Source organism: Grammomys surdaster, unplaced genomic scaffold (genome assembly GCF_004785775.1).
Source record: "Grammomys surdaster isolate TR1022 unplaced genomic scaffold, NIH_TR_1.0 243, whole genome shotgun sequence".
Classification (NCBI taxonomy): Eukaryota; Metazoa; Chordata; class Mammalia; order Rodentia; family Muridae; genus Grammomys; species Grammomys surdaster.
Window position 1 is genome coordinate 4,315,204 of NW_021604688.1, and position 16,374 is coordinate 4,331,577.

Here is a 16,374-nt window from a genome sequence, read left to right on the forward strand (position 1 = left end):
CCAATCAGAACGCTGTGCAAGAGCCGTGTGCCAATCAGAACGCTGTGAAGGAGTCGTGTGCCAATCAGAACGCTGTGCAGGAGCCTTGTGCCAATCAGAACTCTGTAAAGGAGTCATGTGCCAATCAGAATGCTGTGACTTCAGCTCTGACTCAGTGCTTCCTGTTACAGGAAATCTGTTTCTTGGGCACCTGCCTAGAGGGTTACCCAGGCTTACCTCACACCACTGGCTTTCCCAGGAGCCAGAAGAGGGTGTTGGGGTGTTCTGTAAACAGCAGCCCACTCAAGAACACATAATGTTCTTTTCTTCCATTTTACTTTTTACAATCATTATTCTCATCTTATTACTTTTCTTGCCCAGTTAATAAGATAACACAAGAAGTTGTTGTTTCTGTTGCTACTGCTGCTGCTGCTGTTTTAGTGTCTTTAGCTCATGGTGTGAAGACAAATTGGATTTGATTATATATGTTAGCTTCAAATCTCAAAGACTTTACCTGCCCAGCTTGCCACTTCACGTTTCCTAGCATAACAAGTGAAGTGTCTCTCAAACAGTCTAAGTTAGAACCATATTCAAATAATTTATTCATCTTTTCGGGTCCTATCCTTCTGACCCAGAACAGCGTGTATGTGTGTGTGCACATGCATGTATTTGTGTATGATAAAGTCAATGTCACTCATTAAATAAGCCCATTAGCTACTCTATTTTTTTACAGAACTCAATTCTCTCATCTAGCCTTCCTATTCCCCAATTTCATTTCTTTATTTCTTCCTTCCTTCCTTTCTTTTTTAGATTTATTTATTTAATGTAGATAAGTACACCGTAGCTGTCTTCAGACTCCAGAAGAAGGCATAAGATCCCATTACAGATGATAGTGAGCCACCATGTGGTTGCTGGAAATTGAACTCAGGACCTCTGGAAGAGCAGTCTTAACCACTCTTAACCACTGAGCTATCTCTCCAGGCCCCTTTTTTCCCATTTCTTTTTTCTTCCTCTCATTTTCTACTTCATTAACATTTGCCCCTGTTTGGTGGGTACTTAACTGAATCCATCCACTGTGCTTCTGTGTCTTCATGACCTCTGCTGGGCTCCTGGAGATGATATAGGGAAAAGACTAGTCAGTCTGGATAATTTACATTCTTATGACATAAGAAATAGGGGGTTGACAAAGCAAAGGTCATTACAGTGATTCGTGTTGCCAGAGGACATTTATTTTTCATCCCATTCTATACCTACTCCCCTCCTCACCACCATGTACAAGCATTCACGTGGTTGAGAAATGTAATTCAGGAATAAATTAAACACTTCTCTCAGTCAAAATTGATTATGGTCTGAAATCAACAGAGTGCACCACTGAAAGATAGAATTCCATGAGAGTTGTGGTTTTCTTCAGTCCAGTTCACACTTCTTCTGTTTTTTCCTCATTTATTTCCTCTCTAGTCTTCCATCCGGTTGAGTGCTCCTACTGTCACAGTGAGAGCATGATGGGATTTCGATACCGATGCCAACAGTGTCACAACTACCAGCTTTGCCAGGACTGCTTCTGGAGGGGCCATGCAGGAGGTTCTCATAGCAACCAGCACCAAATGAAGGAGTACACATCATGGGTAAGTGACATCCAGGCAGTGTTGGAGGTGGGTGTGGGACTGTTAGCCAGGGTGAAGAAGAACGTTCAGGGTGCTGTAGGCTTCTCTGCTGCTGTGATGAAGACCATAGCAAGAGGCACTCCAGTCATCACTGAGGGAAGTCAGGGCAGGAACTGAAGCAGAGGCCATGGAAGAACCTTGTTTATTGGCTTGCTCAACCTGTTTTCTTATAGTACCCAGGACCACTCCCCAGGCTGGCATGTTCCACAAAGGGCTGGACCCTCCCACATCAATCATTAATCAAGGAAATGCCCTGCAGACTCAGCAATAGGACGAGCTGATGGGGGCATTTTCTCAGTTGTGGTTCCCTCTTCCCTGACTTGTGTCAAGTTAACCAAGAACACATACACACACACACACACACACACACACAAACACACACAAAACCCAAAAACAGAAACCTACCCAGGACAGATGATGATGGAATTAAGGGCAAATTTAACTTCTACTCCAACGTTCCTTCCCCTTGCCTGCCATTCCTTATCCTACTGGGGCCTCTTACTGTGTGTATCTGAGATCTGAGCTGAGTGCGGCTTCCTGAGACTTAAAACCAATACAGGAAGAACCAAACTTTGATTCTTCTTAGCATGTAAGCAGGTCAGAGAGGACCTAACCAACAGAAAGGCAGGCAGGCCTGGGTCCGGCTTACTTTACAGTAAAGTACACATTCTGCTATTTTTCACTTTGCTTTGTTTCTATGCTTGTTTTAAAAGATACTGTTTGTTTTATTTTTCTAAGATCCCTACTTTTTTTCTAGTGCATGACTAGTCAGGAGTATGAGAACATGTGTGCTCAACTACACCTGATGCACTTTCAGGTTTTTTTCAGGGAGTGGCAAGAGGAATTTGTATTTTTAAAATCATGTTTTCATAGTGTGAGTAGTTGACTTGGTAAAAGTGACATGTGTGTGCCCATGTGACAGTAACATGTGGCGCTTGGTCTGCAGAGGAGTAGCACTTGTGAGCTTAATATTTGCGTGGCTCACCGTTTTGTGATCTTCCTCAGTTAGACTCCAAGTTCACGTCTCAGGCTGTTTTCTACAGTTATTGGTTTGTGCCTGGATTAGTTGCTGATGGCTGTCCCATCAGACGGGCTGATTGAACTACTTACTTTGGTTCAATCACAAGAATACAAAGCTGTATGAGTTATTATATAGACAAATCATTCATGGAGGCTTTGTGTAAAGGGTAACTTGATAAATATTTTTATACACCAAATGCTATGTGACTTCCTGAGGAAACATGCACGAACATCTCCCTACCCAGTGGGAATGTGTCTGCCTCCTGCCTTCCCTCTCTCAAATTGGTTCTCAGCTCCTTCCTCTTATCTCTTGAGATTTTTCCAGAAAGCTCTAGTGATACCCAAAACCTCAACACATTTCTCCACACAATAAGTACTTCCATTCAGCATGGCATTTGCAGGGACTACAGCAAGGGATGGGTACCCTGGTGGCACTCATGCAGTCACAGCCTCTTGGAAACTTCTTGACTTGGAGGGCAGGTGCTCAAAACAGAGTTTATCAATAAATGAATGGGTCAAGAAATGAGTGAATGAATATGCAGCTATCAGTAAATCTTTGAAGTCATTTGTTAAAGAGTATGGTCAGGCTGTCACTATTCTCTTTCTAGAAATCACCTGCTAAGAAGCTAACGAATGCATTAAGCAAGTCCCTGAGCTGTGCTTCAAGCCGTGAACCTCTGCACCCCATGTTCCCAGACCAGCCTGAAAAGCCACTCAACTTGGCTCACATCGTGTGAGTATCTCTGGCCCAGACTAAGATGCAATGTCCTTCACTCACATGTGTCTGGAGCCTTCCTACTGAGACAATTTCACATTGTTTGTCAGGGACCAAGTTTTATTTACTCTTTTATTCCTTTTTTCTTTGTGGTTAGCGTATAAAGAAATGAGGCTCATTGTAAACTTCACATTTATGTCATTACATTTTGTTCCTATCCAACCCCCATGACCTTCCTCTGTACCTCTTTCCCTTCTTCCTGATCCCCCTAACCCCAAATAATTCCCCATCTATTTTTATCTCATACACAGAGAGAGAGCGAGAATGAGGGGGGAGAGAGGGAGAGAGATGCACATGTGTGCAGATACACACACAGAGAGACGTGCACACACACACATGTGCACATACACACACACACACACCCTCGTGAGCTTTGATATCTTTAAATATAAAAGTAATATAATGCTGACATAGGCCAAACACCCACAAAACCAATATAAAACCCACTCTGTAGAATGTGGCTAACTTGCGTTTTAACTTCTTTGGTTTTTAAGTCATACTCTAATAAATAAACCAGGAGTACATCAACTGGGCAGTATCCCAGGGGGACAGCTGCTTATAGTTATACTGTACAAGAGCTGTTAGCTAATATCTATGCTTGCCCCCCCGCCGGGCATCACCAAAGAGGCACAACATGCAAGTTGCCAATGAAGGAGCACAAGGTCAACCACGTGTGTGCTGTGTGAATCTGCTGAGACTCACTTTCCACTGGCTGCTCTCACTTCCAAGCTTCTGGGCATGGGGACAGAGAGTGAGTGGAGGGTCTTGAGAGCATTGCAGTAGAGCAGCCCTGGAATAGTGAGTCACAGGAGTGCCACCAAACTTACCCAGCCCAGGGCCCTGTACAGTCAGCACTCAGAAATGTGTGTGTGTGTGTGTGTGTGTGTCTGTGTACATATGTGTGCATGTGTTTATATATATGTTTGTATGCATGTGTGTATTAGGGTGTATATATATGTATATGTGCATATGTGTGTCTGTGTGTACATATGTGTATGTCTTTATATGTATATATGTGTATATTAGTATGTATATATGTGTGTGTGCATATATGTATATGTGTGTATGTATATATGTGTTTATATGTGAGTCTGTGTGCATGCATGTGTGTATTAGTGTGCATGTGTTTGTTTGTATATATGTGTATGTAAATGTGTGTATGTATCCATCTGTGGGGTTTTGTGTATCCATGTGTGTATTTGTATATATGTATATGTGTGTACACATGTGTATATGTGTGTATGTGTGTTTGCGTGTATGTGTGCATATGTGTCTATATCTTATTTTAGTGTGCTTTATAAAATATATGACATTTAGTCGCAGCTTCTTTTATCACAAGTCTTTTATCAAGCACTACAATGAAAATAAAAGAATGAACACTTTAACAAATACCAAACACTATTACCTCCCTGCACACTTAATGTTCTCCGTGTGTTATTCCCAAATGTGGCTTAAAACAGAAAGTGCCAGGGCTGGAGAGGTGATGCAGCAGTTAAGAGCACTGACTGCCTTTAAGAGAACCACGTTGGCCCCAGTACATACCTAGCAACTCACAACTATCTGTAACTAACTCAGCTCCAGGAGACGCAATTACCACTTCAGGCCACCCTGAACACTAGGCATGCATGTGTACACTTACATACATGTAGGCAAACATTCGTAAATACAAAATTAAAATTATTAATAAAACGTCTTTTTAAAAAGCAGAGAGAGGACCATAGTCATAGTACAAAAACATAAATAGTAATGATGATTTTGTTGTTACTTTTTAACAACAAAAAAAGACCATACTAGAAAAGACCATACTGAAACAATTTACAAATTATTTCATTGATTGTGGTACAAACCACATCTTTTCAGTGTTTAGACATATGTTTATATACATCTACCAGTATATAAATATCCCAGTGCACCACCTATGCACACAATAAGCTCATAGGCAGAGGCAGATAGGAGGCAGTGGGTGTGGATTAGGAGTATTACTGGGTGTATCGTATCATGCACTGAGTTTCCTGGAGGTTGAAGAATTGAGAATTACAGCACAAACTCAAAATAAAGCACTTGTTACTGTTTTAGTGTGAAAAGTATATTAATTTACAAATTGCTATCAAATCTTCAAAATTACTATTTAAGAAAAATATCATATAAAGTGAATATTTATGAGAAGATAATTGCACATCCTCATGTGATATGGAACATGTCTGTGTTAGCAAGCCCATGTGTTTGGAATATAACTCTGTCCTCTTCAAGGCACCTTTTGCTGTGCATGTATTAAAACCTGGTGTTACTTTTCTAAAAGATGTATCCAGTCATGAGCAAAGAAAAGTCATAATAAGGTCTGTAAGTATAAACTGAAGTGAAAACCCATGGCTTTTGCTTAAGCATACATAATCAATTAATTAGAAAATATTTTCATTAAGGCTATTTAAAGCTCCAACTATGGAAAATGGCAAAAATATGATGGTGATAGGGCTGTGTAACTAAATAAACATTTGTCAAGAAGCCTTAGGGTAACAAGAGACTGAATCAATGGAATGTTTAAACAGCCAGGTGGCGCGGCACACAGGAGGCAGAGGCAGGCCTAACTGAGAGTTCAAGGCCAGCCTGGACTTCATAGCAAGTTCCAGGCTAGCCAGGGTTACATAGTAAGACCCTGTCTCAAAAAAGAACAAGTCAGGTTGTGGTACTGCTAACTCAAGTACAAACACAAGCACACTTGCATACAGAAATAAAACATGACAGAAAAAATGCTCTTGTCTTCAAGAGCTGGGGGATTTTATGTACATGCAGCAAAATGACACTGTCAGTCATGAGTTAGTTCTTAAGTGGAGATGAGCAGGGGGTGGCGTTTTGGTATTTCAGCACGTGTGCTTAACTATCGATTGCTTGTAAATGTTGCCGTGATTAACAGTGTCTCTTCTGTTCCACTTACTTGCTGCCAAAAGTGATACTTGGTAAGTGATGACCGCCCCCAAGCTCGCTTACATAAATGTACAATCCCAGCGTTAAGAAGGTGCAAGACTGGAAACAGGTGGACGGTATAAGGCTACTTGGCAGCTAATCCTGCCTTCAGCTGAACCTTTGCACCTACGAAGAGAAAGGCAATGATAGATTTGTATAAGTTCTCTGCTAAGATTTATACAGAAAAAAAAAATCTTTGCGTGTTGCTTCTGACGGTCATTGTTCATGTGGGGCTGTTTCATTTTATTAAGAATAAACACATTTACCAATCTCCCATGTGGTGTTTACACTAAGGAATGTAACTTGTTATTTGGTGACAGAGGAAGGTAGAAACTTTAGTTACTCTCAAAGCTTTCATTCTTTGCTCTGAGTTCAATGTATTGATCAGTGCCCCCAAATCTGAAGCAATTTGCTAGGAAACCCCAATTTTAGTTTTGCGGTGACCAGTCTCAATAAGGAGAATTGGCCAGGCTAATTGAAAAGCACTCACAATTCATTTGCCTTCCATCTCCTAGATATGGAGAAAAATAGGAAAGAGTTTTTTGTTCCTTTTATCAAACTAAAACAAGAAATATGGGGTCACTTTCAACTTTTTGCAAAGCTACAGTGAACATTGTTCACCCTGATTGCTGTTTTAAATCTAATGTGCCTTCCTTCCTAATTATAGAGGACATTTAGATGCAATGATCGTATCTTCTGTGAAATTAAGTTATTCACATTAAAACACAATTAGTTTTAACTACTCTTATGTTGTTCCCTTGTCACCAAGATGCATCCTAGGTAAGTAATCCAAATCTCTGAGATGGTTTGCTGAACCCTGGTTGATATAGCCAGAGTAGATGGCATAGTGAATCTGCTGTTCTGACCTCATACAAGAAGCAATGTACCACACAAAATCTTAGAATGCAGTACAGCTCCAGATACCAGGAAGAAGCTTCGATGAATGTGCACAGCCAGTGCTGGTTTTCAAACCTTCAGTACATCACATCACAGGATGAATAAGTACACTCTTTGCTGTTCAAGGCAAAAATCCAAAACTAACTTGGGTTAATGTAAGCATTTACATTAGCTAACAACAGTAGCTAATCAACTCCTTAGACTACTGCAACTCATGTCTCATCTCCAAAATATTCTATAGTGTCAATTTCAAATGTAGAATTATAGTAAAACTAAAATTTCCTCTTGGAGCTTGAAATGCAGCTCAGTCAGTACAGTGCTTGCCTGGCATCCACAAAGCCAACATGGGTTCTCAGCACCACACGACCCTAACTTCACGGCACAGGCGTGTGATCCCAGCATTCAGGAGGTGAACATGGGAGAATCAGAAGTTTAAGGTCATTCTCAGTAGCATAGTGAGTTTGAGGGTAGCCTGGGCTACACAAAAGCCCATCTCAATAAATAAACAAACAAACAAATAAATATCCTATCACTATAAATGATGCCCCAGTATGTCTTTTATCTTCTATATTATAAATTATTATTCAACATCTAACATTAACCTTAATTAAGACAAAAATGTCTAGGGGATGAGATAGCGATTTTCTGGGCTCTATGGTTTTATCAGATATGGGACATACATGGCAAAGACAATGATAAGACAAAATGGAGATAAAACAGAGGAAGACAGACCCAATGTACATGGTATATAGAGCCACAGGCAGTTCTGAGGAACACTAGTCACTATCTTCCCTGGCTGCTGTTATTATAATGAAGTTTATAAGTTAACACCACATAACCTGGATCATCCAAAGAGCCAGAGAGGAGCTCTTGGTACACTGCTTCATTGCCTGTGCATGCAGACAGAGGACAAGTGAAAACATATGTGACTTTATTTTGGCGTGTGTCCTTTTGGATTGGCATATTAAAGAAGGCCACCATCATGAGGAGCACACAGAACTTTCAGAATCCTTGGACGGCTCAGAAACATGAATTCACAACCATCAAGGCTCAAGGCTCATGGAAAAATACTCCCTGGCTGCCCAGTATCTTCCTCGTGTTAACTAAACCTCTGTGTTCTCAATGAATTGTTACTTTATACCATTAGAATAACTCAGTTGGCATGTAGAAGCTTTCCTGTGGATGCTGGGCTAGAGACAAGTCTAATTCTCTTCCTTTTCCTCCACAGATGGTGGGAAGTGTTAATCTGGAGGTTTGCCTTAACTTTCTGTGCACACTGTGTTTTCTTTCAGGCCTCCAAGACCTGTAACCAGCATGAACGACACTCTCTTCTCCCACTCTGTTCCCTCCTCAGGAAGTCCTTTCATCACCAGGAGGTAAGTCCCTAGTCCTTTCACTAAATAAGTCTTCCACTTCTGAATAAGCTTGATCCTATAGTGAGACAACCAACCTGCTGTAAGCCAAGTGCCGAATACCATCATCGTTATTGAAAACAAGTTTGCAAAAACCCATTGCTGTGCTCAGTTTTTCCCATGTGGACATATATAGAGGGCTGGGGTGCCTTTTCAAGTTTATGCAACTTCTGGAAATTTGCATTGTATCCTCCCTGGTAGGAAGAATGTGGGGTGTATTTTAATTTTACTACTTACATATATGTTTTTTTGTTTTACTAAACAAAATTATGTTTCTGGCCCTTGGAATGGTCTGGGGAAGCATGACACTGGAATTTCCTGATGTAATAGCATCATAGAGTCTAAAAATCACTATTATTTAAGACTCAGCTATAAGTGAATACTCTTCTGGGTTGTCTCTGGAATTCCAAGGACCAGGGCTAAAGACTAAACAGTGAAGAATACAATTTCATATAAACAGTTGCATGGATAATATCAAGAACCTTTCAAAGATGTGGTTATGTGTCTCATCTTTTTGCCAAAATCCACGCCATGTATTCAGGGAACAGGAGACCCATGTGCTCCTTTGAACATTAGTGTCAGGAACACACAGGGCTCAAGAGATGCTCTTGTCCATTTGCTGAAATATCACAAATCAGTACCAGTGAGTTATTTCGTGAATACCTGGAAGTCTCACAAGAACACAGGAAGAAAGGTCAGCAAAACATCCAAGCGACTGAGCATTAGGCCGCAACTGCCCTGCAGCACAGTCCTCCTTTCCCTGAGAGGATGAGTAGGTGCCAACTTCCCTGCACAATATTCTGGCACATTCTAAAGAGGGTTTAAGTGAGACTTATCAAGCCCACTTTTGAATATTTTCCCATAGTTCCCCCTAATTACAATAAGCAGAACAAAGAGAATGTGTTTCTCCACAGTGTTTGCAATATATAAGTGAAATCTGTCATAAACAATGAGACATTTATACCACAAAACACACAGAGAAAAATAAGGAGATTTAGGCATTCTGTAAGTTCTCATGACTGTCCATTTCATAACCATCAACACATAAAGCCATCTTTCCTAAGGGAATCATATAGTCAATAGGAGACACAGCCTATACATCTATCTAGTGAAGGTCTGATACACTGCTTAGAAAGACGCTGTGCATTCTAGGAAGCTCTGCATTCTGCAATCTCCACATCGAGGCAGACCCCATCCTTACTGAAGGTCATTTTATATCATTTCAGCTCGGACGGCGCTTATGGTGGATGCGTCTAGATGGATAACATGACTTCCTGTTCCCTAAAATATTTCTAAACACCTTGAGCTTTTCTGCTTCTTCTATTAACCCAGAGTTTGGTTGCTTCCCTTTCTTCCCATTTTCAGCCCTCTTGTCTTGTTCCCTGTGAACCACAGATTTCTATAAAGCTGTGTGGCTCTTATCACTGTCAAGACTGGATGGACTTCAGTTTCTGTTTTTAGGGCGCTGTTCAATAAAGCTGTGTACACTAACGTCTACCCTCTCTGAGTGGGCCTCGCTCTGTCCATGGGAGATTTCATCAACTACACCCCTCAGGTCACCTACGCACTAAAGAGCACCTGACCCCACAGCTAAGCCTTCACCCAGAAAGTTGTATACAAAAGCTTAACCTTGGGGCACTGTCAGTAGCCCCCATTCTGAGTCTTTAATGATAGCAGCTATTAAACAGTTGCTAGAAAGCTGATGTTTCTACCCCAGTATAGAAATCCTTAGTCTTCTAGTAGAGACACTGGGTCTTCAAGAGAAGGTTGAACTGATTTCTCAGCCCTTCCTTTTCTTTTTTATTATTTCATAACTTGCATAGCTTTGTGCTACTATGTGGTATATGTATACAAAGAATACCAAGCTGGGTTGTGTATAATTTGCAAGACCCTAGATGGTGATTCCTAAGATTTTTGAATTCTTTAATTCATTCCTTGAGGAATGGTCCATCACTGAGTGAGCAAGGCAAGAATAAGAGCTTCTAGCTAGACCTTAGTGCACTTAAAAGTCTTAAAACTTTTACATCCCACTAAGCCCAGGACCATTTTCTTGTCAAAGAAAGGTAGTCTGATTCACACTGAAGAAGTGAGTTTGGAGCCAGTGTCTGTCTTCCTGCTAATGCTTCATTTCTCCCACTCGCCACTGCTGCTATTGACTGGCTTCTGCTTTCTTTACCACAGCACACAGTAAAGATGATGCAACTACATCATGCCAAGGCATCGATTAAAGGTCCTCACCCTTTTATAAGTAGAACCAGAATGAAACATGACCTAGAACTTGCTCCCTATTTCCATCACATTCCAACGGCCCCTTTATAGTCCCAGTCAGTTTTAGGAAATCACATGGCTATTTTATTTAGCCTGTGCCATCAGTCATTTGTAACGTGACTTAGGGATCTTAGCCATCTGAGAATGAGAAGTCAGACCATGGACAAGCTGAAATCAACACTGCAAGAGCCTCTCTACAAATCCCTGGAGTCACTTCCTCCTGTCCTTTCCCAGCCTACCACTTTGATCTTCAGAAGGCACTAGGATGTGTCCTTGAAGTCCTTTGACATTCTAGTGATCTACCTAATGCAGATTTATGAGTATGGAGCTCGGGTCCTGCCACCATCTGTTGCATCCCTTGTTGTCACATCCTTTTCCAGCTAGACACTCAATTTCCTCTTCTACTAGCTAAAAGGAAGATGGAGTTCTTGCAGGCTCTCATCCTCAGTCCTGGGAAGTCTTCAGGCATAATGTCATGAACAAATGGCATGGGTGTCATGAACAAATCTGTACTCAATGCCAGTTAGCAATTAGGTTGGAAGTGGGTCAAACAACAAATTAATGGGCCAATTCACATCATTCATTTTCCTGACCATAAATTACATCCCTAAACTACATTGTTTTCTTGTAAATGCACATGGAAGCATGACTGAATCAATGAAGTCTATCATCAACACAAGAACATGGCAGGCCCCCAGTGTTAGCTAAGCTTATGAGAGATGGTATAACATTGCAAAGAGAGCAAAGACTGGCCACAGTGCCAGGCTCAAAGACCCTTACTCCTCTTCGCTGTCCACAATGGATAGCTCCATAGGTCAGCTTTCTCTTTCAGCCTCATGCCTTCTTTGTAAAATCTTAAGTATCTGCTCAAATCGCCTGCTTAGTGTGTAAATGAGAGTTGCCTACCTCTTTCCCATGTTAAATAAGTGGCTTTAATTATGGATGGCCTATCTTCTTCCATAGCCACAATCCCACTTAAAAGTATGAATGACTGATTTTTTTCTTCTTTCAATGTTAAAAGTATGGTTTAAAGATTTCACAAGCATTTTCATAGTTATAACTTCTTAAGGAGTAATATTCACAAAAATAACACTTATTATTTAAATGTGACACCTAGCTAGATCTTCTTCATCTTTAAATGTTAGAAAATTGGTTATATAAATTATATAGTGTTTTGGATATAATCTAATAACTTCTATCCATTTTTTATTACTGACATTGCATGGAGCCTGCAGTACCTGTGAAGAGGGTTCCCACAAAGGCACCCACTGTGTTACACCCCAGCCACCTCCTAAATCCTGATTCTTCCCAGCAGGACAACCTTTATGTGACATTTTCCTTGCCTGACTTGTGGGTCATTTGGTTTTCTGGCTTATGTTTTCACTCAAAAATGATTAATCCTCTATGTCTCTTTTATTCTTTTCAAACACTTCTGCTTACCCAAAGAGTCTTTACTTAATGACCTTGCCTTTAATCTGACTTAAAAGGATCACACCATCTTATAGGTGTCTGTGATTCATTTATCCAAAGTAGTTAACAAATTCAGCCTTTGCTTCTGAGAGGCAAAGTTCTCCCATGGCTGACGTTTGTCTAAGATTAGAACTCAGCCATCTTCTATAACAAAAACAGGCAAATTAATCAATCAGTGTCTGGTACAGCCTTGATGAGTTCCTTGGGATCTTCACAATTCCTGTGAATGTTGCATGAAATTCTATAAATAAAATAACCAACTCTATCAGTAATCTTTATTTCAATCTATTTATAGGCTAGAATTAACATAGTCTTCAAACAAAGTTCTGATTTCCATATAAACATGTTAGCACTTCATTAAACCCTTGGCTGTCTCATTTCACTGACATTTCTTCTCTTACTGGGTGCTTTAGTTAGTGTTTGAGTATATTCTATACACAGAAGACTTTCTTGAAAACATACAATTACTACAACTTGATGATATTAGGGAACAACACAGCAAATGAGATCAAGCAAGACTGACCTCAGAACTCATCCTTCTTCCATGAATGCTATGTTTATGCCAGCCTGAATTGGAAGACAATCAATTTTTTAAAAATTTGTTTGTTTGTTTGTCTGTTTTATTCCTGTGTATGTGTGTTTGCCTGGGTCAGTTTATATGTATCATGTACTTGCAGATTCCCATGGAGGCTAAGTGAGGGCATCAGATCCCCTGGAACTATATATAGTTACAGTCTATTATGTGGATGTTGAGAATTGAACCCAGGTCTCTACAGAAGCAGTAAAAGTTCTTAACTGCTAAGCTTCTCTCTAGCCCCATGGGTAACTGGTCTTCCTACTGAGACACTAACCTATTTTAATGCATACTTTTGATGCATATACCAGAGTTTTATATTTCAGATTTAAGCTGTTGAAATGTAGGGAGAATAAAACCAGATGTTTCAGGAAACTTTCTCTTAACTAAAGTAATAAAAGGACTCTTACTATTGAGTTTCAGTCAGCTTGATGACCTCATCACTATTGAATAAATTAGTAAGAAGCAGGTTGTCATTGTTGAAAATCACTTGACAAAGGAGTTGACGTTACAAGCATTTCCCCTGGTCTGTCAGTTAGTTAAGAATAAGAATTAATAAAATTAGATTTGTGATTTCTTAAAAAATCTACAGTGGTTTAAAATATTGTTTCCATTTTAACATCTGTGATATATATTTCACATTCCATGAGATCAAATACAATCCTTTGACACTGCATTCAATAAGAGAAAAACAAATTTCCTTGATCAAGGCTTAATAGGGTATCCCATCATAAGCAGAATTGCTTTAAAACACAAATTTCAGGTTTTAGCAAAATCCAACAAGTATTTATGTTGAATTTCACCTTAAGATGCCTCAAAAATGCTCTCACTAAGTACAATCGTGGCACTTGCTGTCAACCTTCAAAACTAACGGAAGAGTGGAAGAGTGTTAACTATATATGAAACATTTTGAAAGTGTTTGATCTTCCAAAACCCACTAGTTATCTCTACTGGGTCTTTGTTTTTAATCTTGCATTCAACATCAGAAGATATATCTGAATAATTTAGCTAGCCTACTGGTTCCTTAGTTTAAGGAGATAATGCTATAAAAGTTAATAGTCAAAGAGTAAAGACATGTTAGAGGGCAGGGAACTGATTTTGTGCAAAAGAGGATACTTCTCTCAGCGTGGTGAGTGACTTTGTAGACATCTGAGATCAATTTTGTAACAAATATATTTGCCTTCAATTAGAAGAAAGAGTTGGAGAAACACTGAAAAGAAGGAAGAAAACTGTGATTATTTGATAAAGAATATATGGAAAGGTGCTTCAAAGACAAGATTCAGAGAGATGTTTTGGTGGAATAATGGAACATTACAGAAAACTCCAGCTACAGAGAGTCAAAGTGATTATTGGGATTGATGTGAAGCTCCCATTTTAGAGGATAAAAATCAACATCTTGAAAAGTATCATTAAGACCATAGGAAAACCAGGTCCTCCTAGAACATTAATCTAATGTACCAGTTTTAAAGTCATGGTGATCTGTTGCAGGCATGGCAACAGTCATTAATAATAATGCATTGCATACTTTGAAGTTGCCGGAGTAATGGATTCTAAATAGTATAAGCACACAAAATAACTTTGTGAAATGATGGCTATGCTAATTAGCTTGATTTAATCATTCCATGATATACATTAAACATCTCTTCTGTCATCTTCTCTGATTTATTCTTTAAGTCAATTTCATGTATGTACAGTTGTCCTTTTTTAAACACAACAACACTTAATATAATGATGTTTATATTAAGTGAAAGTATCATAACTTTGGAAAACATGATTACCTGCTAGACTCTTAATTTGTGATACAACCTAAAACTCTGTACATTTTCTCATGACTTTATTTTGTAATACCTCATATTGACATATGCCTATGATATATATGTGGTATACATATGTGATGTAGACATGACTTAGAACTTCCTAGAAATCATGATGTCTCGTAGTTTAGATCCCAATTGTTAAATATTCGGCTAGAGAGAAGGGTCAGTAGTTAGAAGTATTTGCTGTTCTTGCAGAGGACTGGGGTTGGTTCCTAGCACCCACGTGGCGGCTCACAACCACATGTGACTTCACTTGTGACCTTGAAGCTAATTCATAAATGCGGTGCATAGACATAGATGCAGGCAAAGCACCATACCCACAAAAAATGAACCTTTTCAACACAGTCAGAAATTAATTCTGTAAACACAGAGACTTTAATTGTGTATTTTCCACAAACACAGGAACTTAGTTTTAAGCATGCTGTTACATAAGCTACATTACAAAGGGTTGGCCTTTAAAAAAAAAACTATACTGAAACCTTAAAAACTGCCATTTAAACAAAAATTTTCCTCTTCCTCTTAATAAATGTAAAATGCCAAATTATTTTAATCTACCCATTAGATATCTATTAGTATTCATGTAAGAAATGTCAGCACTACTAAAAATGCTCTGAACTCTATTTCTTTCTATCTGAAATTTTTCTTTGTAGCTTCATAGCCAAGAGCAGGTAACTTACGTCGTTGAGAACAGTGAAATAGATCTGATATGGCTGCCATCTTTAGGTAATGTTCAAGTTTGTTTTCAAAAGGTAACTGAAGAATTTAGAGAGCACAGAAAAGCAAACTTCTTTTTAAATTATACGTATGGGCGTATGCTCATGTGTGAACATGATCACCTGTGTGCTGGTGCCCAGAGAGGCAAGAGAAGCCAGATCCCCCAGAGTTAACCTCACAGGTAGCTGTGAGCCACCTGATGTGGGTGTTGCAAACCAAACCTGGGTCCTCTGAAAGAGCTGGGCATGTTTTTAACAGCTGAACTATCTCTCCTTCCTAGAAGCAAACTTCTTAAAAGGCATCTAAATGCTGGTAGGTCTTTATGAACTATTGAGATGCCCCCCATCATACTCTGAAATAAATGTTAGATGTGTTCTCCTGTTGTCTTGAATGAGAAATATGTATTCCTTGTTGAGCAAATACCAGGGGTCAACTCTGAGTTCATGGTAGCTGTTATAGTTCCCAGATAGGTTTCTTCTCTTAAATAAACTCTATGGAAATCTGCAGATATCTTGAGCATTTCAAAATCCTAAACCATCTGGCCACATAGAGTGTGAATCTAGACTAAGGAGTGTGTGATGCTGGCTTCTTCTATTCTCGATATGTCGCTGTGTTTACGCTCTTCTTGGCTTTCCCATCTTATTAACTAGCTCTCCTCCCAAGGACAGTGAAGTAGAACAGAACAAAATGCTGGCTAGGGCTGCTCCAGCCTTTCTTAAGGGGAAAGGGTAAGTTCAAGCCAGAGTGTGCTGGGATCCTGAACTAACTCAACTAAAGATGGAGTTTCTCTTGTGGTAAATGGTTTGCATGTGAAAGACCATTT

The 16,374-nt window shown here is 39.6% G+C and overlaps 1 protein-coding gene across 12 annotated transcripts in view; it reads left to right on the forward strand.

Annotated features, from left to right (window-relative positions):
- Dtna (dystrobrevin alpha) overlaps positions 1 to 16,374 on the forward strand; it is a 339,379-nt gene that overhangs the window by 272,939 nt on the left and 50,066 nt on the right. For 6 of the 12 annotated variants that reach the window (XM_028774825.1, XM_028774827.1, XM_028774819.1 and 3 more), the window contains 3 exons: positions 1,438 to 1,604; positions 3,272 to 3,396; positions 8,589 to 8,672. In XM_028774825.1, the coding sequence (XP_028630658.1) occupies positions 1,438 to 1,604; positions 3,272 to 3,396; positions 8,589 to 8,672 (376 nt within the window). Of the gene's footprint in view, positions 1 to 1,437; positions 1,605 to 3,271; positions 3,397 to 6,383; positions 6,393 to 8,588; positions 8,673 to 9,934; positions 10,206 to 16,201; positions 16,280 to 16,374 lie in introns of those variants that run through there. The other 6 variants (XM_028774821.1, XM_028774822.1, XM_028774818.1 and 3 more) reach the window with 4 other exon arrangements.